Source organism: Pelodiscus sinensis, chromosome 4 (assembly GCF_049634645.1).
Source record: "Pelodiscus sinensis isolate JC-2024 chromosome 4, ASM4963464v1, whole genome shotgun sequence".
NCBI classification, from domain to species: domain Eukaryota; kingdom Metazoa; phylum Chordata; order Testudines; family Trionychidae; genus Pelodiscus; species Pelodiscus sinensis.
This window is the reverse complement of record NC_134714.1, coordinates 47,626,339-47,652,263: the sequence shown is the minus strand read 5'-3', so window position 1 is coordinate 47,652,263 and position 25,925 is coordinate 47,626,339. Positions and strand designations below refer to the sequence as shown.

The 25,925-nt window shown below is 40.2% G+C and overlaps 1 protein-coding gene across 2 annotated transcripts in view; it reads left to right on the top strand.

Annotated features, from left to right (window-relative positions):
* The window catches only part of BRMS1L (BRMS1 like transcriptional repressor), a 58,063-nt gene extending 36,971 nt beyond the window's left edge, over positions 1-21,092 (top strand). For both annotated transcript variants that reach the window (XM_006117696.3, XM_075926925.1), the window contains 5 exons: positions 1,032-1,115; positions 8,204-8,268; positions 9,536-9,575; positions 11,467-11,593; positions 16,017-21,092. In XM_006117696.3, the coding sequence (XP_006117758.1) occupies positions 1,032-1,115; positions 8,204-8,268; positions 9,536-9,575; positions 11,467-11,593; positions 16,017-16,140 (440 nt within the window). In that variant the 3' untranslated portion in view covers positions 16,141-21,092. The remainder of the gene's footprint in view (positions 1-1,031; positions 1,116-8,203; positions 8,269-9,535; positions 9,576-11,466; positions 11,594-16,016) is intronic.
* Positions 21,093-25,925: the final 4,833 nt, after the last annotated feature.

The following is a 25,925-nucleotide window of genomic DNA, read 5'->3' as shown; positions in this document are numbered from 1 at the left end:
TTGGGGTTGGAGTTGGAGGCAGGCCACCACAATTGTGGCTGGACAAGAGCCATTTCTGTGCCCTGCCCCCTGACAGGATTGGGGCTGGGGCTGGACCACCGTGCCAGGAATGGGGCTGTGACCGGATGGGGAACAGACTATGGGGCCTGCTCCAGGATTGAATCCAGGCTCCCGTGGCTGCACAGGAGCCAATTTTGGCCCCTTCTTTCCCCCACAAGTGCAAGGCTGGAGCTGAACCACCACAGCAGGAGCCATGTCCCAGCCAGCGAGGGGCTCATTCCGTTCTCCACTCCACAGCAGGAGTGAGGCTGAGGCTGTGGCCAGATGGGGGCCAGGCCACAGGTCCTGCCCCAGGATTGAGGCAGGGCTGCTTTAACCCCAGCCAAGCAAAGACCCAGTTCTGCCCTCTGTCCCCCTCCCCTCAAAAGAAACAAGGCTGGGGCTAAGCCACTTTGGCAGGAGTGAAGATACCACTGCCAGTCCTTCACGTGGCAGTACGGAGCCGGGGCTGTGCTGCAGCAGCCGCAGCCTGGCTGGACAGGGACTGTTTCCACGCATCACCCCTTGTCAGGAATGGGGCTGGGCACATGGCCAGATGGGAGCTGTTGCCAGCTTCTCCCAGTAGCCTAGCTGGGAGTGTGCATACCTCCCCTACAGCATGCCCCCAGCTGTCCCCTTTAAATTGCCTGCCTGTCTCCTGTAGAATGGCGTGCCCAAACCAACTCTTGCCAGAGACTTTCACCTCTGCTGTCATCCCAGTGCTGCATGTCCTGCGACCCTAAGTTTGGGAATCACTGTGCTATGAGGAGAATCTATTAATTTTGGTGGATAGGTAAAATAAAGGTCTACACAATATAGTACATTAAAATATGGCAATTGCCATTCTTCTCACAAACTGTTATAGGTCACATTTTCAGATCCATGCTTTTTAGACAATATGTTTTTTTACTGTAAAAGAGTTAAACATCAAATTCATGAGTAATACATGTGTCCATCTAACTATAGCATTCTGATGGGGTTTTTTTTTCCAGAGTTATGGAATGATGAACTACAGTCCAGGAAAAAAAGAAAGGATCCATTTAGTCCAGATAAAAAGAAACCCGTTGTCATATCAGATATCCTTTTTCTGGTGTCCTTGTCTGTGCAATATTTTGTATAGCCTACTTATCACATGTTCCCCCTTACATTGTCTGCTCAAGCAATCATATATTTTAATATAGTTAGGAAGTTTTAACTGACTTGCACATTCTTGCCATGTGAATATCAGTAACACAATTTACAACTTTTCTTCAGGGAGACTTTATACAGTTATATGTTCAGCATATCTGTGTTCAACCTACGATATCAGAGTGAGCGTGATTACAAAATCCATGACTTCTAGTGATTTTTAGTAAATACAGTGAAGTCTCTGAATAGGCAGACCAAGCATAACTATAAAATGTTAATATTTCAAAAATTGGTTTTGTTTTGTTTTGCTTTTTGCAGATGACTATATCTTGTCTGACTTATGCATATGCAAGTACTAGAAGACTTACCTGACCTTGCTTGGATCCTTCAGGGCAGGAGCATGTGAGGAGTGCAGGAATCAGGGCAAGGAATTGAGGTTGTGGGAGGCTTGGGGCAGGAGTGCGGTGCAGGGCTCAGGGCTGGAGGTGTATTGGGGGGGGGGGGGGGTGCAGAAGCTAGTTGGGGTGCACCGCTACGCGGCAGCTCCCCAAGGCTATCCTGATGCCCATAGCTCCAGACTATCTCCATTTCTGGCCCCTTGCTGCTACCCTATGGTTACTACATAGTATAACTGTCCCTGCTAGCAGCACTTCCCTTTCTGTGTTATGAAAAACTATCACATTCCAGGCACATTCCATTGTCCTGGCACAGCCAAATCCTTACCTTTCTGTAAGCCGTAATAAGAGGAAGCTACATACCAAGTCTGGTGGTCCTAGCTCTTACTGTTTAGGAGGAGTTCTTGAACAAATGGATAGACAGACAAACTCTCTCAAATCTAGGAGATTTGTCCTTCGTTTGTTTTGTTGAGTACATAATTGGTGTATTAGTTTTTCCATAACATTCTCTTATCTGATAGTAGCTTCTAATAGCCTCTCTTTGGAAAAACAAAGATAGCTCATCTCCAAAAGAATGCTTAAAAATATACATTCTTACTGCTGTTGGCAGACAGATTTGGTTTTAATTGTGGTTGGTAAGTCTAGTTGGTAAGTCATCTTTTGTGACTTTAAAATCCAGATTAAGATCACTGTTTTCAAAATACTATTTGCAGAAGTGACTGTTTTAAATTCCATCTGGTTTTCCATTTCCAAAAATAGAAGCAATTGAATTCCTGAACATGTCAGCCAGGTTTCTTCTGTGACTTTGTTTCAATACATTTGTCCATTGCATTGGCTCCAAGTAGAAAAAACAGAGGAAGGAAGTTGTTACAGAGTAGCAATCATAACAGTGAGAGTAACATACACTGAAAAAAGAGGAAAAGCCTGTTCTAATCATGCTTAGCAAACAAATTGGAGCGAATGGAGAGGACACAAGGGAAGGCTTAGGGAAAAACAAGCATAACATTAGTGAGAAAGCACAGAGAATATTCTAAATTTAGATGACATTTGGAAACTTAATTCTACTAGTCATTGACTAATCTTTTAAAATAAGGGATTTAATCACATATTCTAGAGTATTTAAAACTCGGTATAATATTGTTCTGGTACATTACTAAAGCATTATTTGATATGTCTAGTAATAGTATAATTATACTTGGTGCATGGAGAAACACATGATTCTGACTCCAAGAAGTTGGCAGTCTTTAAAAGGTATACAATTCCATGCACTTGGTATGCAAGATGATGTGACAATGTATTTTTCTGATAATGTTGAGACACTGAAGTCCAAGTTTCAGAAGTCTAAAAAATGGATAAATATGAATGAAAATTACAGCTTCCTAGGACATAATAAGTAAGAAGTTAAAAGATTAAGGAGGGCATGATACAAGGCTCAGGAAATGGAGGCTGCAATGAATGATTCTGGAGGATGACTTTGGAGATGTAGGTAAAAGGAAGATAAAATAAATGTAGGTGGAGTTGTAGATGGTGTTTTGAAAATGAAGATTAGAAACAGTTTTGTGAATAGTAGAGACACAATTTAAAGACTGACATAATCAATAGCAGAATTTTTAAGAGGATGAAAGGTAAAGTGATGTGGGAAGCAGGAAAACTAAAAGAAGAGGTGGTAGTAAATTATACTTTGCTTTAGAGGTAGAAAGTAGTGGGTGGGTTTTGTTTTTTTTTTTAAAGATTACAGGCTCCTCAGAGGCAAAGATTTGCATTTGTTTTGTACAGAGCCAAACACACCTTCTAGTTCCATTGAAATAAAATGACCGAATTTGGCAGTAGGCAGAGAGAGGAGGCATAATATGACACTATTGAGCTGAGTTCAGCTGATAGTGTAATGTTCAGCTGTGGAGTAAAAACTGTAAAACTTGAACAAAAGATACCCCTGTCTAGGTAACTCTATTAAGAAGAGTTACGCTATGTAGAAAAAAAACTTTGGCTATGTCTACACTGGGAAGGTTTGTTGACATGCACAAGTGAAAACTGGTCATACAGTTGACATTTCATAGCCACATTGCTTTGCACTATCTATAGACAGGGGAGCTAGCAATGTGGGAAAACATCCCACAGTGCAGTGTTGTGGAAAGGCAGAGCTGGTCCCTGTGCTTCTTGGGATTCTCTGAGTTCTCCCACAGTACTCTCAGCTGTTGGAAGAAACATCATGAGTATCTCTGTGAGTTCTCTGTGCCGAGGAATGCAAAGCAGCACAGCAGTCTGTCCAACCTTCCCCCTGCAACAGCAGTCTGCTTGCTGCTATGTTTGTATCAGGGCAGAATGGGAGCATTCCACTAATTTGTTCTTTTTGTTTGTTTCCCAAATGGAGCAGCTCACTCAACTGTCAGATACTTCCTGAGCTTTGAAAAGGGAGGGACGCATGCCTGCAGGACAGCATCGATCACAAAACACTTAGCAGAAATTATAAAACACTGAGCACACCCACAATGCCTGCCCTGATGGCTTACTGGCAGAAGCCAATTATCTGGACAAAACAGAGTCCATGCAGGCTCTTTGTTGACAATAAAGGGACAGGAAAAGACAAAAGTCTGTCACAGAGGTAAAAGTTTTTTGCTGCCAAAATTTCATGTCTCCTCCCACCCCGCACAAAAGTTGCGTTTTAGTGTGTACCCTCTCACTATTTTTGTCAACAAAAGGTGGTTTTTGGTGACAAAACATGCCATTGTAGACAAAGCCTTGTTGACCTTTTCTTGTATTATGTTCCATAGCTTGTGCAATTTAACTCCATATCTTGAATTTTCTTTACTTTGTTTACTGACTGTGGTCTAATTTAAGGCTTAAGAACCTGTTTGTCACTTTTTAATTGCATATTTTAAATTCCGGATGTATTTGGTTGCTAATGTTTTGCAGGCTTTAGGTAAATAAGTTGCAAACTGTTACACAATCATGAATTCACAACTTTTAGATCTTGACAGCGACCTAAAAGTTGTGAATTCATGGTTTTGTCACAGTCTGCAGTTGCTGTCCAGTGCAGGTAAGAGGCTCAAAGAGGCTAGCTTCCAGAAATGAACACACAACTCTGGAGATGGTTGATAGGGAGGTTCTATCTTGGAGGAAGAAGAGGAGGCCTGAAGTCTTTGCTGACTTTCAGCTATCCTTCAGATGCAAGGTAGAACGAGAAAATGTAGGGGTGGGCTGAACTCTAGGAGTTAGGCCAAAGGGGATCAAGCCTAAACATTTTTTAGCATGGGGTCATTTGACATCACACTGGACTCCAAACATTTGAGGTGTTTAGGCCCCCCTGTTCAAAGTGAAATTAAAGATTGTGGGTTTCTTTTTTAAAATTCTATCGCTGTTTTATTCTGGGAGTCTCTAATTGGGATACACCATGTCAAAGTGTTGCTTTATTAGAATCTTTCTCAGAAAGATGACCTGTTCTAATGAATAGTAATGAATGTTACTCAGTTAGGATGGCATGGCATTATCATAAATTCAGCATAGTGGAGGTACTTTTAGCTAGTGCCTGAAATTTAAGTGGTGGTTGTTAGGGATGTCCTAGTGTTATGGTGACCATATGTCTCTCTTTTTCCTGGAACAGTCCTGGATTTAAAGGTTCTGTCCTGGTGTCCCGATAAAGGCGGCAAAGGTCCCGGAAAACCCGTTCAGATCCAACTACAAATGGAACCGCCATTTCTCTCCCTCCTTGGGACACTCTTGCATACACCCAGTGCTAGTGCAGCGCAGCAGCAACTCCCTGCCTCCACCCAGCATGTAAGCGGCTCCTTTGGTGCTTTGCGCAGGCAGCTAGGGCCGCTGCTGGTAGCGTGCAGTTTCCAGAGCTCCAATCTCCAGTGCAGCATGTGCTGCTGTCCAGCAAGCCCTCACCACCGCATGGCCCCTTCCCTCCTGTTGCAGGACTGCCTCTGCCATGTGTGGCCGCCAGCCCAACCTCCTCCATTCACAGACAGCCACCTCTGCTGCTAGGGGGTGAAGGGGCACTGGTTGGGGGATAAACCTGGCAAACCACTCCTGGGAGATGCTGCCAGAAGCCTGGCAGAGAGCGTGCACAGCCCAGCTGGAGTGCTGCAGAGCAGGGAATGTTTGGGCTCTGCTGGTGTGCTCTGTGCACAGCCGTTTCTTCCCCTCGCCCCTTCCCACTCCACTGGGGGAGTGGCAGTGCATAGACCCGCTTGCATAGCTGTGCTCCGCAAGCCGGGTCTGACTGGGTGCAGGTCCCTGGAGGGCAGAGGGCAGTGGGCAGTTAGAAGGGCAGGAGTCAGGACAGCAGAAAAAAGTGAGGGGTTTGGGGGGCAGCAGGTAACAGGGGAGCTGATGGAGTAAGGGGAGGAGACAGGGCAACAGAGGGAAAAGGTAGAGGTTTATAAGATATTTATTAATAACTTGGGAGCCACAGTGGCACATCCAAACAAGCCACATGAACTCAATATTGGCACACAACACAAAATTCATTCCACTCATGGGAGGAAAATCTTAAAGGGAACACTTCCCTCAGCCTCTCTCCATCCCCACCCCCCTGAGTTAATGTGATATAAATTGGGTTAATGTAATTGCAGGATAGTTGCATGAAAGGGATTCGGTGGGGGCCAAACTCATCCCTTTTTAGTAGGAGGATGGTGGGAAAAGTTCTTAGAGGATCACACAACACCTTTTACTTCTGGTCATGTGTCCATCTTGATCCTGAGAGTGTTACCTCCAGAGGCGTGGCTAGTGGGGTCAGGGGTGTGGCTAATGTGTGCCTAATTTTGATTCAGAAAATATGGTCACCATACATAGTGTAGTTGAATACCCGATTAACTGAAGCCTGTATCCGAGGAAGCAAGGGCAGGGGAGGAGGAGCTGATACATGCAGGAAGCCAGCTTTTAAGCCATCTCTCCTTGCGTGCTGGCTCTGCAGAGCTGCCTCCACACCCTCTTCTCTCCCCCCCCCCCCCCCCCCCCCCCCCCGCACTTGCTGCCTTTCATAGAGACAGAATGGAAAGGCAAGCAGGATCTGGTGGGGGGGGGGGGGGTGGAGCCACCTTCCCCCTGCCCTGTTGCTGCCTCTATCAGATTCAGCAGCTGGGGAGGAGGGGGGCAGTGTAGGCTGCTCTGTGGGATGCTGTCTGGGGGGAACTTGGGGCCCCCTGCGGACAAGGACTGTTGCTGCCCTGCAGTGCTGCCTCTGTATCAGGGCAGCAGGCAGGAACTGGTCTGCACAGGGAGCTGGTTTTCAAATGAGCTCCCCTCATGGACTGGCTCCCACCTGCCACCCCACGCTGTTGCCTCTGATACAGAGGCAGCAGTGTGGGGGGGCAGGGGCCACTCCAGGAATGGGGTTGGAAGTGCACTGGCTGCTCGCCCCACCCTTGGGAACTATCAAATAGTTGTGTAACTGATAATCATGTAACCACATCAAATATTATTCAATGAATCATTATCTAACATCCCTAGAGGTTATTCATTAGTCAGGTGTAACTTTGTCATCTGGTTTTCTAGTACAAAAATAGCTAAAAGGAATTAGGAGGTATAAACTTCTAAGTATTCATGCTCTGGATGGCTGTGCTGGAGGTATCTAGCAGAATAGCTTAGAATTACAAGATACATACACAGTTGTTACTTATTTTGAGAGAGTGATAATCCCATGTGAAAAACAAGTGTTAATAAGTCTGAGACATTAAGCAGTCATTTCAGAAAATTATTCAAATTGAAACTGAGTCAAGATTGAAAGATCCATGTTAATTTGCTGTCTTGTAGTTATTTATTTTTTAAAGTATGGTGTTATTTTTCTAATGCAATATATAGTGCATATTGGAATTTCCTATAATCTTTCAGTATGTTAAAATAAATAGTCTTTACATTTGTCTTGATTTGTAAATCTCAATGAGAACTACAAAATACAGTACTAATAATGAAAGTTTAATGATAAACAACTTAAACTTCTAGTTTCAAACCGCTTCAAAGCTTAATGTGCTATTTAAAGTCAGGGCTATTTAACTTATAAATGTTCATAATTTCTTAACTTTTGTTATGGAGCTTATGGAATGGAATAAACCAAGATAGATCTGAACACTATATTGTAAACTAGTATGTATAAATTTCTGTTTTTGAATTGTGTATATTCTAGTAAATATGGTAACAGTTTTGATATTTTGATGGTACAGAACTGATATTTTAAGATAGAGCTTTTAAACTTTTAAAACTCTGCATTTTTTCCATGTAATAGTATATGATTTAGCATCACTAAGAGATTGCACTGGAGATGTTAATTTAGGTGCTTGCTTTCAATATTGTAGAAAAATAAGCTTCCAGGATTGATTTTATTCTGTTTGGAGTACAAGAAACATTTTGGTGTCAAGTATAGAATGGGTTTATAATGTCTCTTATAATCTTGTAACCCTGTGGTGTACTGCAATAACAGTCTTAATGTAATTGTGAATATGATAGCTTCTGGGAAACTTAAGTGACACTTGCATACTGTGTGGCTCTCAAGACCTGATTTTTGCAGTGTTCTTTCACGTCATTTGGAATTCTGTGTGTGGATCAATTGCAGAATAGAATTAAGTCACTTCAAATTATGAAGATTGCAGACTTTTTATGCATATTTCACTGTTAAAGGTTGGTTTCCTTAACTTTTCAACGCCCCTATATAGTTTATATGTTACAAGACCTCGATATACTTGAAGACTGGACAACAATAAGGAAGGTATGATTGGAGGATAAATGAATGAATGGAGCTTGGCTGTTGGGACTTTAGACAAGATTCTAACCTAACTAAACATCACCACCCCAATTCCCAGTGCTTAGAAAACCTCCTTCCTATTGTAATGTCCTGGGACCTAATAAAACGTACAACCTGATGATTAGTTGGTTCTAGAAGCAGTGTTTCCTATCTTGTGGAGCACCAAACTATTTTAGAGGAAGGTTAGCCATGGAGAGAATCAGGACAGGGAAATTTATTGGATCCACCTCATTTTCTGATAGACGTAAAATCTCATTTAAAATGTTAACTGGTTAAACTACATGGTTAACCGTCTCACTGTGTTGTGGGTGGGAACCGCTGGAGTGCCCCTTGCCTGTGGCATGGTGGGCCTGGCTGGGCTGTAACAGAATCCTGCCTGTGGCATACTCAGGCTGAGCTGGGTACCGCTTAACTGGTTACCCCTTTACAGCTGTACTCCCTGACTGTGAACGTTTCCCTAAACTGCACATATAACTGGATGACTACTTAAAAGCCCACCTGTCTTCCTTCTCTTCTACGGCACTAGAAGATGGGAAAGCACAGTAGAAAAATATACAGAAGAGAAATACACAGAGAGGACACTGAAGGTGTATGAGGGTAGGAGATAAACGTGGAAGAAGGTGAACAAAGTGAAGTACAAGGGAGCATGAGCAAATCCATCACAATTTAGTCTCGAACACACAAAGTTGGAAACTGCTTTGCTTGAACTACAGCAGGAATTCTGCTGAACAAACATTGGACATAAACATAATTTCACCCTAGTAGCTCTTGAGTGTGTCTGAGAGTAAGTAAAACACAGCCATAGAACTTATTTGGCTAAAACTGCTACTTGGATCCAAGCTAGGCAGGATTGTTTCTATCGCTTTTTTGAGTGTGCTTTTCATTTTCCAAAATCTTTATCTGGCAGCTATTGATTATAAGACAAATTAAAAATGTTTTGTGCTATTTTGGGTTTGGCTGGCAACCTGCGGAGAGTAACATCAATTATACAGTGTTGTATAAAGAATTGCTCTTAGTTTATTTAAAATCAAAAGCCTGTTAAAGCTATTTTGATCTATTGCTCTACATGCTCATATGTAAGTATTCTATGGTATGCAGTATTATAAAATAATTTGCTATACATGTTTACATGCTTGTTCTAAAATATGTAAATGCTAATATAGTAAAGAACTTCATTGCAGTAATTATATTCAAGTAAACTTTCTTGGCGTTTCCTGTTCTGTAATTCCAGGCAATGGCAACGCTGGGGCCACACAGAGTAAAGCCAGAACGTAAGTCATAAAAACCTCACTACTTAATACATTCTGCTTTCATAAAACAAAACTCTTTATGCACAACAGCATAGATTTCCTCTAGACAGCACAGAGATTTATCAGACACAAAAGGGATTGCAGTGGTTGAGCAGGGGAAAGGAAACCAGAGGGCTTTAAGGGTATGTCTTTACTTCAAAAAGAGAGGGGGACAAAAAAAACCCAGCAGCAAGTTGCAGAGCTCTGGTCATTTGACTCAGACTTTGACTATGGGGTTGTAAATAGCAGTATAGATATTTCCGCCCAGTCTCTGAGGCTATGTCTACACTACATGTTTTGTCAGAAGGCAATGCAAATGAAGCATGAGAAAATGCTAATCAGCACTTCATTTGCATTGCCTCTTCCAGCAAAACACGTAGTGAGAGAATGGTGTGGATCTCAGTGCTCAGGCTCCAGCCTGAGTGGGAACACCCACACTGCTGTTTTTAGTCCTGCCATGTAAGCCTGGTCAGCTGACTGGGGCTCTGAGACTCTCAACTATGTGTTTTGTGTTTGCTGCATTGTAGGCATACCCTAAGCTGCATCCTTTTTCTCAGGCCTTAGCTGAGGCACAGAAGTGTTCTGTGCTTTGCAGAGGGGTTGCTCCCTCCAATGATAGTCTTACTTTCTAACATATATTTATATGAAGTAGTTCTTTCCATTATCATTTCAGTATCTTCTAAATGAAGTGTTTTTTCAAAGCAAGGTTAATACTTAAATGGTGGAAGAATACCAATGGAAAGAGTAGCCCATTAGAGAATTGGATTGGCTTGATGCATATCAGTGCAGCTTATTAATGTTTTTTCTGTGGCTTCCATCTTCCCTAGTTGAACTTTGTACGGTGGCTAATTGAAGTTAAGCAGAGCTTCAGATAGTCCTGTGAAAGCTTATCCATTTCACTATGCTGTACTGCTCTGAGCCAATGAAAAAGAGAACTTGGGATATAGAAAGGGCACAGTGCTTAGATAGCAAGGTGATATGCTCCTTAGATGCCTGCATTAGGAAGAAAAGGAAACAAAGGAGAGGAATTGGCTGGGAAACAAGAGAAGAGAAAATGGATAGGTGTGGCTGTTTTTAATGACAAATTTCTGTTTGTGTACTATGGTTAATGACATAGTACAATGGTTCCCAAACTGGGTTGGGACTCTAAAGTGGATCATGACCCTCTTTTTAATAGGGTCACCAGATTGCCTTTAGACTTGCTGGGGCCAAGTATTGAAGCTGAAGCCCAAGTCCCACTACCTGGGACCAAAGCCCAAGCCACCATAGGATTCAGACCTGGGTGGCAGGAGTATGGTTACTGGCTCTCTATCTAGGTCTGACACAGTTGAGCTTTGGCTTTGCCTCCTCCACACCCGTCCAGGCTCAGGCTTCTGGGATCTTGTTGTAATTTTTGGTGTCCGAAGGGAGTCACAGTGTCATGAAGTTTGAGAACCCCTGAAATAGTATGCTGACACATTTGTCTTGGGGATGAGAAGAGTTAAAATATGTGGAGTAAGGAGAGAGGAAGAAAATTGATCAGTGGCTGATACTTAAAGACTTGCCACAAATACCGGCTACCATGATGTTTGCAAATGTCACATTATTGATATGGGAATGCTAGAGATACTGTGGTTTAATGTTAATTTTATCTGAAGATGGACATGTAGTTTTTAATAGACTCCACTGCAACAGGAGATGAAAGGAAAAAAAATCTTTTTCTATTAAGTATCTTAGATTTCAGTTTGGATGTTGCCCAAGGTAGCAGTGCCCTTTTTATAAACACTTCACATGTATGCATGTGCTGATACAGCTAAGTATTTGAAAATCAATTTATAAACCTGACTTCAATATATGCATGATGAGTAATAAATATTTCTATTGATCATTTTAGCACCTGTCAAATTAGAAAAGCATTTGCACAGTGCTAGGTCTGAAGAAGGAAGGCTCTATTATGATGGAGAGTGGTATGGCCGTGGACAGACAATATGTATTGATAAGAAAGATGAGTGCCCCACAAGGTAAAGGTCATTATACCCTACTTCTGTTTACAATAGCATACATTATACAGTTTCATACAGTGAATGAAAAACACACCTTTACATGTTCAGTCAGCTGTTGCCTTGTCAAGTTATTTATCAGTATTTTTATGTGTTAAAAGATAACCAGCGGCTGTCTTCTAGATATCTATTTTTGCCTTCCTATAGGATAAGTACCAAATTATGTAAATGTAAGGGCTTAATTATTTTAATCTTTAAAATACTTAAAATTTGACTAATGATGTGTATTTCTGAAATAATAGCCCAAAACATGATCAGAAACAAAACTCCATCTCTTAAACCACTAGATATATTACACTTAAAGTGCTATTATTTTCTTGGACTTTCCATCTATATTTTTTTCTGGCTACTAATCCACAACCTGATGTCCCCTCTTCAGATATCTGAATCTGTTTATGAAATGAAATCTGAGCCCATGTGCTAAATGTGTGTCATACATTTTAATTAAAAAGCCATTGAAAATGTCATATAATTGCCCCTGTTTTATTCCACCTCAATCTTTTACAAGTTGCTCCACTTCAGGAAAAAGTCTGATTAAAAACATGTGAAAGATAATTGTATAGCTGTTCTCTTTGTGGTTACCAATACTTTATAGTGGCAAGATGGGATTAAGAGTTGACTAGATTGAGCATTGGTCTGATCTGGTATGGCAATTTCTATGTAAAGGAGCAGAGATGTGATAGGTCTTTGAAGGTGACGTTTTGGCTCCCTTGAAGTTACTGGGAATAAAATGGGACCAGGATTTTACTGTGTAGACCAGGGCTAGTCAACTTTGGAAGCCACGGGGGCCACAATGAACTCACAGCACATGCCGAGGGCTGCAACTTAAGTGTGGCTGTAAACATATGCAAATAGCTTTTCACACTAACGGGCATGAATACAAAGCGTTTTCCACAATGCCCCGACGGTCCCAGTACCTCCTCTCTGGGGGCTAGAAATGCCAACACTCTGTACCCATCTGTTCCAGCAAGGCCATCCCCTTGCATCTTTCAATGTTTACCCCTCCTGAGAGATGCCTCACCGTTGTGGATTGCGTTCCCAGTGGAGGCCACATTCAAAGGATCCCACCCGCGGGCTACGTGTTGAGTCCCACATAAACCCAAACTGCACCACAGGCTGCAAACAAGCAGGCCGTGGGCTGCATGTGGGCTGCATTTTGAGTAACCCTGGTGTAGACTGAAGCCATGAAACCTCTTATGAAAATGAGATTGTGAAGTTTTCTTCTCAGAGTGTTTAGTTCAAGGAGATTAGTTTTGACCCAGTTTTAGTGGACTCATACCTGAATATTTTCAAATTTGCAGACAACAGCTTCAAATCAATAATAAAATGTGTCTGCTTTCAAATGTCCGATGTTCTAAAAAGTTGGAGCTCTGTTTATAACATGAGCCTTTTAACTATTTCCAGATAAGAATCTTTGTTAAATATGGATTAGAGTACAAATTATGTTGAATTTGTAGGACCTATTAAATTTCAGTGAATTTTAAGCAATATGTTGAAAAAGAAGATAAATGTGAACTTCTGTCCAGCATATGGTTAAATGTATTCACAGCTAAATTTTCTCCTTCAAAGTTCAACAACCATCAGCTTCAATGAAATAATGCAAGTAAAACTCAGGACAGTGTTTGATCCAATTTATGTAAAGCCACACAGGTTGGTGTAAGAAACTATTCTTCTGTAATGAAGGAATCCATCTGAAGTGAACAATAGTAATTGAAATCAGCTGTGTCTGATTATTTTTGTTTTTTTATGATGTGGGAAAACATTTGAACAGGAGTTTTAAAAACTGTTCAGAGCTCAAGCAGGAAAGAATTTGAATACAATTATACATTGTTTTAGCACTTATACTAATGGACAATAAAAAGGTCTGTGGAAATCATCTGCTCCTTCCCATTTTGCCTTGAATTGAAGTTTGAAGATTTTTTTTTTATTTTTAAACCAAAACACACAGGTAAATGTGTTCAAATGCTTATGAAAGCCATGCTCTGATTTACATATGCTAAGCTGTGCCATCAGAGGAGTTATGCTGTTCATCAATGATTAACAGTATGTGAAATTTACAATATTGAGATAATCTGGAGATCTGATTTGTGCTATGGTGTGTATTCTGTAAATAAATAGCTCTTTCTTTGAATTTATCTGAGGTCACCACAGCATTAAACTGTAATTTGTACACTACAAATATCCAAGTACATCAAGATCCTTTAAAATGTGTTGGTTATTTCAAGGCTGAGTAAACTATCGCAATTTCAATGTGAGAGAGAGAGAATATCTTAGAACTCATGAACAATGGTTGAGGTCCAGAAGGTCTGAAGAAGTGTGTTTAAAAAGAGAAATGGAGGGGACCAGAGGGAAATTATCGACCAGTCAGCTAAATTTCTATGCCTGGAAAGATACTGGAATGAATTATTAGAGATTCCATTTTTAAGTTCCTAAAAGATAATGGATGACAGTAATAGCCAACAAGGATTTGTCAAGAACAAACCAATCTAATTCTTCCATTAACTGGATTACTGGCTTGCTAGATAAGAGGCGGGGGAAACAGTGAACACTTAATTATTTTTATGTGACGCTTTTGATGCTGTCCCATGTAATGCTGTCATATGCAGACTAAGAAAATGTGGTCTAGATAAAATTGATATAAAGTCAGTGCAAGGCTGGTGGAAAAACCATACTCAGTGGCTTGCTTTCACATATATAGAGGTAGGAGGTCTGTCCTGCGTTCCGTATTAGACAATACTTTCATTAACTGGATAATGGAGTATGCTTATAAACTTTGTGAATGATGCTGCTGGAGGGAATATCAAACACTTTGGAGGAGAGGATTAGAACTACCTTGGTGAATTAGAGACTTGCCTTGAAATAGGGATGTTAAATTGCAGATGATCAGCTAATCGAGTAGTCGGAATTTCTGTCCACTACTCAGTTAGTCAACAAGCAGGGGAGGAGGGGTACTTGCTTCCCCCGCTGCGGCTCTGCCTTTTAAATGTAGTAAAAGCTGCCTGGCTCCTGCAGTGGTCTGGACCCAGCGCGAGCCAGGACTCAAGCAGTCCTAGCTTGTGCTGGGTCACCCTCTGCCTCGCCTGCCCCCCCCACCTCCATCGGAGACAGTGCTGGGGGGAACCAGTTTTTAAGCTGGCTTCCCCCCAGCTCCTGCTCCCCCCACCCTTGCTGCCTCTGATATAGAGACAGCGGGAGGGGGCAGGGAATGCAAGTAGTCAATTACTACTTGATAAGCCTAGGTTTATCAGGTAGTCAACTATTCAACTACTCTTTTACATCTCTAAAATCAACAAGATGAAATGTAGTAAAGATAAATGCAGAGTCTTTCACTTAAGAAGGGAAAAGCAAATGCATAAATACAAAATGGGGAATAATGGTTTTCCACTGACAGTAGGATAAGAAGTAATGGTCTTCAATCCCCCTTGCTGCAGATTAATGTTAGATAAGGGGTGAGGGGAATTTGCAAATTATAAGGATAGCTAAGTACTGAAATAGCTACCCGGAAAGGTTGTGCAATACTTATCTTTGGAGTTGTCTAAGAGTAGATTAGACAAACCCCTATCAGAGATGGCTTACACATATTTGGTCCTGCTACAGTTCAGGGAGATAGATTAGATGTCCTCTGGATGGCCCTTCAGTTCCTACATTTTCATGTTTCTGTGAATTATCTTCAGCTGATTAACAAAGTAATAATGACTGCATAGGAATACCACAAGCAATTAAATGTTTACAATCCTTAAATCAGATGGTACAAAGGAACTTAATAAATTGTCTTGTACCTGCTTTCTAGCAACAAACACTTTAGAAAAACAACTCGTAAAATGTTCGCATTAATGTTTAATCAATGCAGAGAAAGTCCATGTAAGAAAAATTCAGCTGGCCAAATAGTTAATTTTTTCCTCTACATGAGTGCTGGCTAACAGTAAAAATACAAGTTCTTCCTCATTGTCTTTTTGTTGGAGAACAATTTTGTTTGACCCAATCTCTTCCCCCCCCCATGAAGCCCACTTCAGACTTGTGGATTGGTAAGCTGCCTTAGTGTGTACTGTGAGTCAAACTTGTGTTCACTACAGACACTAGAGGCAAGGTGAATGTTTTGTTTAACTAAATTAAATGTTTGATATTCATTAGAACAATCATGTTTATTACATTGAGATGCCTGGATGAAAATTATTAGTGAAGATACAGTGTTTCTAGATATGTCCATGTATCTTTAGCATCAGCTACAGAATTCTGTTAAAAATATCAGTGTAATCAGAGGCAGTAACTGTCTGGGCCTGGTACTTCTTAATGCAGATATTTAGTATTCCAAAAGATCATTCTACTTGTGGGGTTGGTCGTTTGGTTTATAAGATCATTTGTTTTCTATTTTCTTTCTTTTTAGTGCCATAATTACAACAATTAACCATGATGAAGTGTGGTTTAAGAGGCCTGATGGAAGTAAATCCAAACTGTACATTTCTCAGTTACAGAAAGGAAAGTATTCAATAAAACATAACCACAATTGACCATTACTAAACAGATGTGCAACAAATGGTGTTACCATGCTTGATGTGCCAATGAGATGAAAGATGTATTTAATGTTTTGTATTTTGTATTAAATTTATGGCAGTATCTGATGTATTTGTAGTACTGTATGTAAACTTCATATGGGTGTCACTGAATAGGTTAAGACTCTTAATCATGTTGACCAATACATTTTACCTCTAAACTGGGTCCAGTGCCTAAAATATGAAGTATACCTTCACAAATAATGGCTGAACTTCTGATTTAAAAATGTATGTAAAATACAAAACATTCACTTTTTATTGGTGACTAGATTTTTTTTTTTTTTTTAACTTGAAACCCTGAACAGCTCTGACTTCTACAAGTTTAGCCATGCCTCCTGTCGCAAAAGAAAGCCACCATTAAAAGTTTGAGGAGCACTTTCTGGTACCCAATAATAAATTAACAGTGTTGGTGATGTTCTTTTCCAGGTTATGAAAAATGTCACTAGCAAAACCAATGTAATTAGCACAGCCTCTACCTGAAGTGTATATGGCCCATAAAGGGTATGAGGGTCTGGCAGTATTACTGTGTAAATGGTAAATAACTGAAAGTATTATGTTGCATGCTTTACTTGTCTGATCTATAGTCTTATGAAACAAATATTCTAAAAACACTTTGTCAACAGCAAATGTTACCCTCAGAAATGGTATATCTGGGACAAATTAACAGTGACCTGTTCATTATATGGCATCTTTGTAAATTTCCCATATTTTACTTTTTTTTTTTTTTTTTTCCTTAAGAATTGTTTCATGCAAGCTTAACTTCCCAAACTGCACAAAAGTTACCTTTTAGGACATCAGGGACAGAGTCTGAAATTCTTAATGTTATAATAAGTGTCTGGAGTATGTAGACAAACAGGTGGGATTGGAGAAAAATAAGATTTTTCTGGTGATTGTGTGTGTACTTCACTGTCTCTTATGATGAGACTCTCTTTTTAATGCAAGGAAAACTTGCATTTACTTAAACTGATTATGGCAAAACAGTATTTGCATTGTCCTACTTAATACTTAACAGCTTTACTTCTAAAATGTCATTGCTGGTGTGCAGGGTGGTAACTACTTGATTGTTGCCAAAATTCTAAAATATTGGACCTTTACAGTGATAGAAAAGCATTGCTCAGGATAAACTGCATGTCATATTAACATTAGCCAACTGTATATAAAATAACAGCTGAAGTGTTGGCTTTTGAGTACTTACTTAGTATGTACACAGTTTGATAAAAATTTTGTAATATTTGTATTTTTAATGCAATATATAAATAAATGATCTGTGGTAGTAGACATTTTGTACAGTTTTTTCTTAAGAGTTGCAGATGTCTAATTCTAAAGACAGCTAAAATATTGTAGTATTTAATATTGCCTAGAAATGTATTTGTTCCACAGAATCTAAAAAGGTGAATACAGATATTTTTCTGGAAAATCACTTGGAAATGTAATATGTTTACAATAAACTAGAATGTAGACATCTACGTTCCAGTATATATGTGGACTTAGACTGAGACACTTGTAGTATATGTCTGTTATATTTCTGGCTTCTTTACCTCATGTCTTTGTGAATGTGAAGTATGTGAAAGTTTAAACACAACAGAAGTCGTACATGTGTTCTAAACAAGGTTTGTTTTAAAAATTGTAGAAACATACACTTACTTGTTCATTTGAAAGTTGACACTTGTTTCAATCTCTGAAAGAAATTGTACAAGATACTCACAAATGTTACCTATATGTGTACATGTGCAACTTTTATTTATTTGGGATTGGGAAGTAAATTTTTGGGAGCATTACTCTAGTAGGGTAATGCATTACTTTAGCATGTTTATTAGCTGACTACAGTAGCATTAATATACACTTTTGCCTACAAGAAAGGGTAAGAGTGTAAAGCAAACTTAAGCATTGTGGAAAAAATTGTTCACTACAGTAGCATTAATATACACTTTTGCCTACAAGAGAGGGTAAGAGTGTAAAGCAAACTTAAGCATTGTGGAAAAAATTGTTCAATCTAAAGTAGGTGTGCTTGGGGAATCTTAGTTTATATTGGACATGTATCTTGAGAGTATAGTCTTTGAATACAAACTTTGCTGCTCTGTGTCCATGCTATTCCTTGTTAGCAGAAGCAAGGGAGTACAGGCAGTCCCCTGGTTACGTACAAGATAGGGACTGTAGGTTTGTTCTTAAGTTGAATTTGTATGTAAGTCAGAACTGGTACATATTGTAGGGGAAACTCTAGCCAAACATTTCTCCAGAGCTCAGTTTTATTCTCCCACACCTCACTTCCCTCAGTCCTTTATTCTCAAGCTGAGGTGTCTGCTGAGAAAAGCCGCTCTGCGTCTCCCTGGTCTGCTGGGCGTGGGAGGGGGGCGCTAGCTTCGCGTCTCCCTGGTCTGCTGGGGGGAAGCAGCTAGTGCGGGGTTGTCTCACCCCGTTTGTAAGTAGGGATCCGATGTAAGTCGGATCCATATAACCCGGGGACTGCCTGTATTACACTTTTTGACCTGCTCTACACTGACAAATGTGACTGTCAACTGACACTTTAACACTGTTCAGACACTATGTAGATAAGTAGTATTTATAACTGAACCTTATTCAATCCCATTTGAGAGAGCACAATTGCTGCCCTTAAATTTTATAGTATAGAGCAAGTATGAGCGCTGGGTACAAAGTAATGCCTGTGCGCAACTGACATGAGTGGCACACAATTGAGTTTAGGAAGAAAATTGGAAGTCCATATTGAAAGATTGTATTTAAAAAGCACATTGAATGACTAATAAATAAATCAGGCAAGTTAAAAAGTAAGCAGCATGTGTGTCTGCACTGCATCTGGAAGATGAGATTCCTGGCACAGGTAGAAAACTTTCACATACTCTGCTAAATCTAGCACATTTAAAAAATAGCAGTATGGATGTTATGGCATGGGTGACTGCTCAGGCTAGCACTCACACACAAATCTAGGGAGTTGGGTGGGCTTGGAGGTGAGTGATTAGTCCAAATTACTATCTATGCTGCACTGTCCATACTGCAGTTTTCAGTGCACTACATCCAGCCAGTGCTAGCATGAAGCTCTTTACCCATGCTAGCAATCACATCTCCCTGCTACAGTATAGATTTACTTAAGCACATTCTTGGTTTGTGTGGCAAGTAAGAGGTTACGTGAGATTCTGAACTCTTTTGCCTTAGATTCAGGTGAACCACTTTTTAACTTGGAATTTTTAAAATTGGTGTTTCAAGTCAAGTTAATTTCAATGGAGAATTATTTTCTGTCCTCTCAAAATTATTTTACTCTTGTATGTTCAGAAGAAAAGGGATGAGACCATGGAGTAAACATGGATATCAGTTGCCAGAGAGAAGCTGGAACTTCAAGAGTTTATTTTGCTTTTGTTAGTGCTCTTGATTAATTAGTGATCAAGAAAAAGTAAGGAGCTGTGCTAGAGCAAAATTTGTAGACTCGATTACTTAGTTAAATGCAGAGAACATCCAGAACATTATAGGAACTTGACTATGCTGCTTAAGAAAGAAGGGTCTGCTATAGACTACCAAATTAGGAAGAGGAGATGGACGAAGCATTTTTAGAACAAAATAAATATCCAAAACAGAAGAGCTGGTAGTAATGGGGGATTGTAACTACTTAGACTTCTGCTGGAAAAAATAATATAACAAAACATTGAGAAAGTACTTTGAATGTACTGGGGACAACTTTTTGTTTCAGAAAATGGAGGAAATAACCTGGGGGAGAGCCTATTTAGTTTTGCCAATCTGGAGGTTGAAGGCAATGTGGGTGAAATTGATCATGAAATAATAGTTTTTCAAGGTTCAAGGAAAAGGAAGGAGTGAGAGCAGCGTAGTAAGGACAACAAACTCAAGAGGATAGGTAGGTAAGGTCTCCTGTGGAAAAAATGTAAGGGAAAAAGGAGTACAGGAAAACTGGCAGTTTCTTAAGTAGAAATGTTAATGGTTAACTAGTGGAGCCTGGAGCAGCCTACCGTAGTCAGGAGGCTGGAGTAGCCCCTCTAGGTCCACTACTGGCAGAGGTCGCTGCAGCCCGGCCCAAGCAGCCTTCACCTACAGCGGACCTGGTCCCAGGCATGCTGCTGGTAGGTGTACTCCAGTCTGGCTGGAGCAGTCCCCTCCCCAATTAATCAGTTAACTGATTAAACATTATGTTTATTTAAACATTAAACAGGATTTTATATCCCTATTCTTGAGGAGACAGTATTAAAGGCATAATTGACAATTATTCCAATGTGAAAGAAAGATAGGAAGAAGCTAGTACAGCTCTGTCAGGAGCCCTTTAATGACCTGAAAATAATAATAAAAAAATCTTGTAAAGTGGAAATATGGATGAACTTCTGAGGAATACAGAAGACTAGCACAACCATGTAGGGACAAAGTAAAAAACATCTAGCACGGGATGTCAAAGTCAATACAAGGTTCTTTAAATATGTAAAGCAAGAAAAAGATGAAGAAAAAGTATAGATCATGAAATAATAGACCCAAGGAGAACTAATAGATGCCAGGAAGAAAGCTGAGGTACTTAATGCCTCTTTTGCATTGGTCTTCAGAAAAAGGAGTAATGGTGACCAGATATTAAACATAATTGGTATGAAAAAGAGGGGAGAGAACTTCTGGCACATGGCCCATCTGGGAAATCCACTGGTGGGCAGTGAGATATTTTGTTTATGTTGACCAGCCATATCCCCCCCCACTGCTCCCATTGGTTATGGTTAGCTAGTCCTAGCCAATTAAAGTTGTGGGAAGCAGCCGCCAGCACGTTAGATGTATTCAAGTTGTCAAGATCTGATTAAATTCATCCTAGAGGATTTAAATAATTATATGAATCAACTTTAATAGAAATGTAGCCGTGTTAGTCTGGTGTAGCTGAAACAAAAAACAGGACTATGTAGCACTTTAAAGACTAACAAGATGGTTTATTAGGTGACGAGCTTTCTTGGGCCAGACCCACTTCCTCAGATCAAATTGTGGAAGAAAATTGGCATGACCATATATACCAAAGGGATGCAATAAAAAAAAAAGTGAACACATATGAAAAGGACAAATCAAATTTCAGAACAGAGGAGGTATGATGGGGGGAGGTAAATGTCTGTGAGCTAATGATATTAGAGGTGATAATTGGGGAAGCTATCTTTGTAATGGGTAAGATAATTAGCATCTTTGTTGAGACCTCTGTGTAAAGTGTCAAATTTAAGTATGAATGACAGTTCAGAGGATTCTCTTTCAAGTCTGGTGTTAAAATGTCTTTGAAGCAGGATGCAGGTAATCAAGTCATTGAGACAATGCCCTTTCTGGTTGAAAAGGCAAGAAACTTTTTTCTTTGTGTTCCTGTCTAATATCTGTTTTGTGGGCATTGATTCTTTGGCTAAGTGTCTGAGACGTTTGTCCAGTGTACATAGCAGACGGACACTGTCGGCACATGATAGCATAAATTATATTTCTGGAATATTCCTGCTCATCCAGAAATATAATGTCTACACTGCGGGGTTTTTCAAAGATAAGTATCCTGGAAAAACTGCCATGTCCAGGGAACGCGTTTGCTCGTCCGCTGCTTTTTTTTTTTTTTTTTTTTTTTTTTTTTTGCGGAAGTGCAAACACTCTCTTTCAGAAGCCCTGTCTTCCTCATTCCATGAAGAAAATGGATCTTCCAAAAGAGGGGGATTTCCGAAATTTGACCTAGTGTAGATAGGCCAAATTTTGGAAAAGCCTGTTCTGAAAAAAAAAAAAAATCAGAAAAAGCTGTTTTGTACACCTAGTCTGGAGAAATGGAATCTAGATGAAATTATGATAAGATGTGTGTTCAACTGGTTGAAAAACTACTTTGAAAGATTCAGAAGGGTAGCCGAGTTAGTCTGTAACAGGAAAAACTTTTAAAAACAATGAATAGTCTAGTAGCAACTTAAAGGCTAACAAAACATGTAGATGGTATCATGAGTTTTCGTGGGTACAACCCTTTTCTCCACATGACTGGAGTATTAGAAGTCCAGATCCAAGAATAAATAAGGGAAGAGGATGGGGGAAGAAGGGGGGAAAAAAAAGACAGTGAGTAGATTGTTCAAGTAGTTACAAGAGGCTGATAACCAACCAATGGAGGTGCTAATTGTTCTTAAGTCTTTAGGATGCAGAAGGCAGTGTGTGAACCAGCAGATGTCTCTGTTCGTGCCATTTGCATAAGAATTAAACTTGTAAATGCAGTTAAGTTCCAACCCTTCCCTGTGTATTTGACTTGTGGAATTGTCCTGAAGCAACACAGTGATTTGGAGATCCATTAATGAGTGCCCAGGCAGGTTAAAGTGTTCTCCAACAGGTTTCTGTGTATTTCTTTTATTTTGAAAGAGTAATTGTGATGTTGGCAGACCACTTACCAGCTCTTGCCAAGGCTTTAGGTCTGAGCAGAGCACTTGCAAATTCATTGCTGGAAACAAGTCTGTTTCACCTGTGTTCGTATGGTTAAAACAGGTGCTGAACTTTATTAACCATGTGTTTAGACTCTGAGATGTTTGTATTTGCTGTTTGCATTAATCTCACTTGTAACATCTTTATCACATGCTATAAGGTAATAAGTTTTGCTTGAGAACTGTAAAAAGTGTTTGCTCTGAAACAATGAACCCAGTCAGGAGGGATTGTCTTCTGACCATCAAGGCCTATCCAAACTAAATGGACCATTGTGGGACATTCCAATACAAAAGGCCTAATTTGCACCCTTCACACCTATGAAGAAGTTACATGTTAAAGGCTCACCTGATCAGTTTATATTCTAGAAGGAAGAAATTATAATAACTGACCATTTTTCATCTTTTGATGTTTGGACTCTTTCCGTGCCAAAGTTATGAACTAGAACCCATGCTCAACCTTGGTTAGCCCTGAAAGACATTGAGAATTGACAGATTACTACAGCTGTCACCTTTTTACAACCATAAACTGTAACTCATTTGTGTATATGCTTGTCTGCTTTAAACCTTGTAACTGATTTTTCTCCAGTTTGAATAAATCTTTGACTACAAGCATTCTCTTTGGTGAGTGAGCTAATGTACAAATAGAGCTGTAGTGAGTGGTCTCTTGGGACTGGGAGCAACCTGAATATGTTGTGATCTTAGTTGGTGGTTATACACTAGTCTCTAAGTTCAGCTTGCCTAAGCGACAAGGTAGACTAAAATGCCCTGGGGGATTGCCTGTGACCCTATGGTAAGATTGTTGTATTTCAGGAGTTCATATTTGTTTCTGGGTTGGTGAAATCTAATAGATCTTGCAGCCAACTTGGGGTTCTGCCGTACTTAACAATCAGCTCTGACTTACACTCAGTTATGAAGCACTCCAGACAATGTGACAGTTGGCATTGTCTTGCCAGGATTCACATGCCCCATGACAGTTAGTGCTGGGGTTCTAAGGATGTGTCTAGACTACATTCCTTTTTCGAGAAAAGGATTTAAATTAGGCACATCGATATTACAAATGAAGCTGGGATTTGAATTTCCCGTGCTTCATTTGCATAATGAGGGACACCACTTTTTTTTCAAAACGTGGCTTTTTCAGGAGAAATCTCCCCCCCGGCAGTTTAGACAGGGATTTTTCGAAAATAAAACCCTATTTTGAAAGATCCTGTAAACCTCAGGATGAAAAAAAATTAGGTTTACAGGATCTTTCGAAGTAGAGTTTTATTTTCGAAAGATCCCTGTCTAACCTGCCGTGGTGTGTGTGTGTGTGTGTGTTTTTTTTTTTTTTTTTTTTTTTTTTTTTTTGGAAAAAGCAGCATTTTGGAAAAAAGCGGCAGCTGCCATTATGCAAATGTAGTGCTGGAAATTCAAATCCCGGCTTAATTTGCAATATGATGTGCCTAATTTACATCCCTTTCTTGAAAAAGGGATGTAGTCTAGACACACACTAAGCCTGTTAAAAGTTTAAACTTGATATTGAAAGTTTTAAGACTTAAGTGTAAGTAGCAATGAATGAATCACAATCATACAAGAGTCTTGACCCAAAAGCCCTTAAAGTTATGTAAGGAGAAAGGAGTTCACCCTACAAAGAGAGCCCCAAATCAAGAACTAGTCGAGACAGTTTGAAAGTAATCATCAATGGTTTGCTGTCAAACTGGGAGGACATTATCTAGTGAGATCCTATAGGAAACAATCCTGGGACTAGTTGGATTCTTAAGAACAAGTGATTACTGGGTGTAGGAGACTTACCCAATTAAGTGCCATAGTAAAGTCTCCAAGCATTCAAGGAAAAAGAGTTACATTACTTCTCTAGTTAAGAGACTCCCATTATCTGTTATGGACAGTCTGTCTTAGTGGTCAGGGCAGACTCCTTGGCATCCAGGTTGAGGAGCAATGCCAAGAGTCAGCACCAAAGTTTACTACCAAATTTCAGAGCCAGGGTCAAGCCAGGAATCGAAACTGAGTCAGAGCTGACGTCAAATTCTAAATGCCAAAGCCCAGGGTACTAGAACTGACGGTTGGAAGCAAGGCATAAAGACAGGAACCAGAGAAGAGACAAGGATCAAGCATGGAACAGGAGCACACTGAGAACAAGAGTGAAGGCAGAGGGGAGATGGGAGCTGAGCAGGAGCAGGCTTGGGTTCAAGAAGCAGACATAACAGAAACACAATAGAAAATCACCGAATTGCTTCCTGGGTTTCCTTCCGGCTTAGAGTGATTTGGTGGAGCTGGACAATCCTCCAATCTAGGCTCCTTTTGGTAGTGTCTTAAATGAGGCAATAGTTCTACTTGCTGTTAGCCTCACAGGTTTTTTCAGCTTGTGGATAGAGGCCAGGATGCAATGTCTGGGTAGACTCGCTCTGTCCTGGATTAAAGACCTGGGATCAGGAGTGAAAGAGCCCTAAAGTGTGTGGGGGAGGGGGTGGGGATGGGTGTTTCAGCTGTAGGCACTCTAGGTTCATAAACCAATGTGTTTAATGCACATTTAGTTAAATAATAGCACATGTACTGGAAATAAGCATATGTATATGTCTATTGTAAGTGGGATTTGTAGCACTGCTAATTAAGATTCCCTGATGCTTCCCTTTATAGGAGCCCGGTTTTGGTTGTTTTTGTAATTTTGTGAAACATTAACTGTTTGGCTGAAATTTTCCCTACCGAGTGTCTTCGTTACACTGAAACGTTTTGGATAATTTCAGCCAAAGGGGTTCAGCCATTTTTTGAGACTAGGAAAAAATACATTGTTTTGCCCATGTTAAAAATGTGTGGAGACATTTCTTTGAAAAGCATATTAGGGGCTGTGTGGTTTGGAATAAAGCTTTGTAATGTGGCAGGGGGTGATATTTGTGGGACAAATGTGCCTTTTGCTGTCTCTGAAAATCCACAATGATTTGCCCAATTTTAGTAACTGAAACAGGAAACAGCTGAAAGCTCTGTCCTCCCTGAGCTTACTGTCTAGGTTAGAAGACTGGGCTTGGATGAGAAGCCTGAGAAGTGGAGCTTAGGGCTAAGAAGGTAAAGAAAATATGGGACACTTTGGTTGGTCTGAATCAAAAATTTTGTTGGATCTTGTAAATATTTTCACTTTGTGGCAATGCAGACCAGAAAAAAAAAGTCAGTACCTTAAATCTTGTAGGATAGGAAAACTTCCTTGTTTAGTGATAGAAATGTAGCCGTGTTAGTCTGGTGTTGCTGAAACAAAATACAGGACTATGTAGCACTTTAAAGACTAACAGGATGGTTTAATAGGTGATGAGCTTTCGTGGGCCAGACCCACTTCCTCAGATCAAATAGTGGAAGAAAATTGTC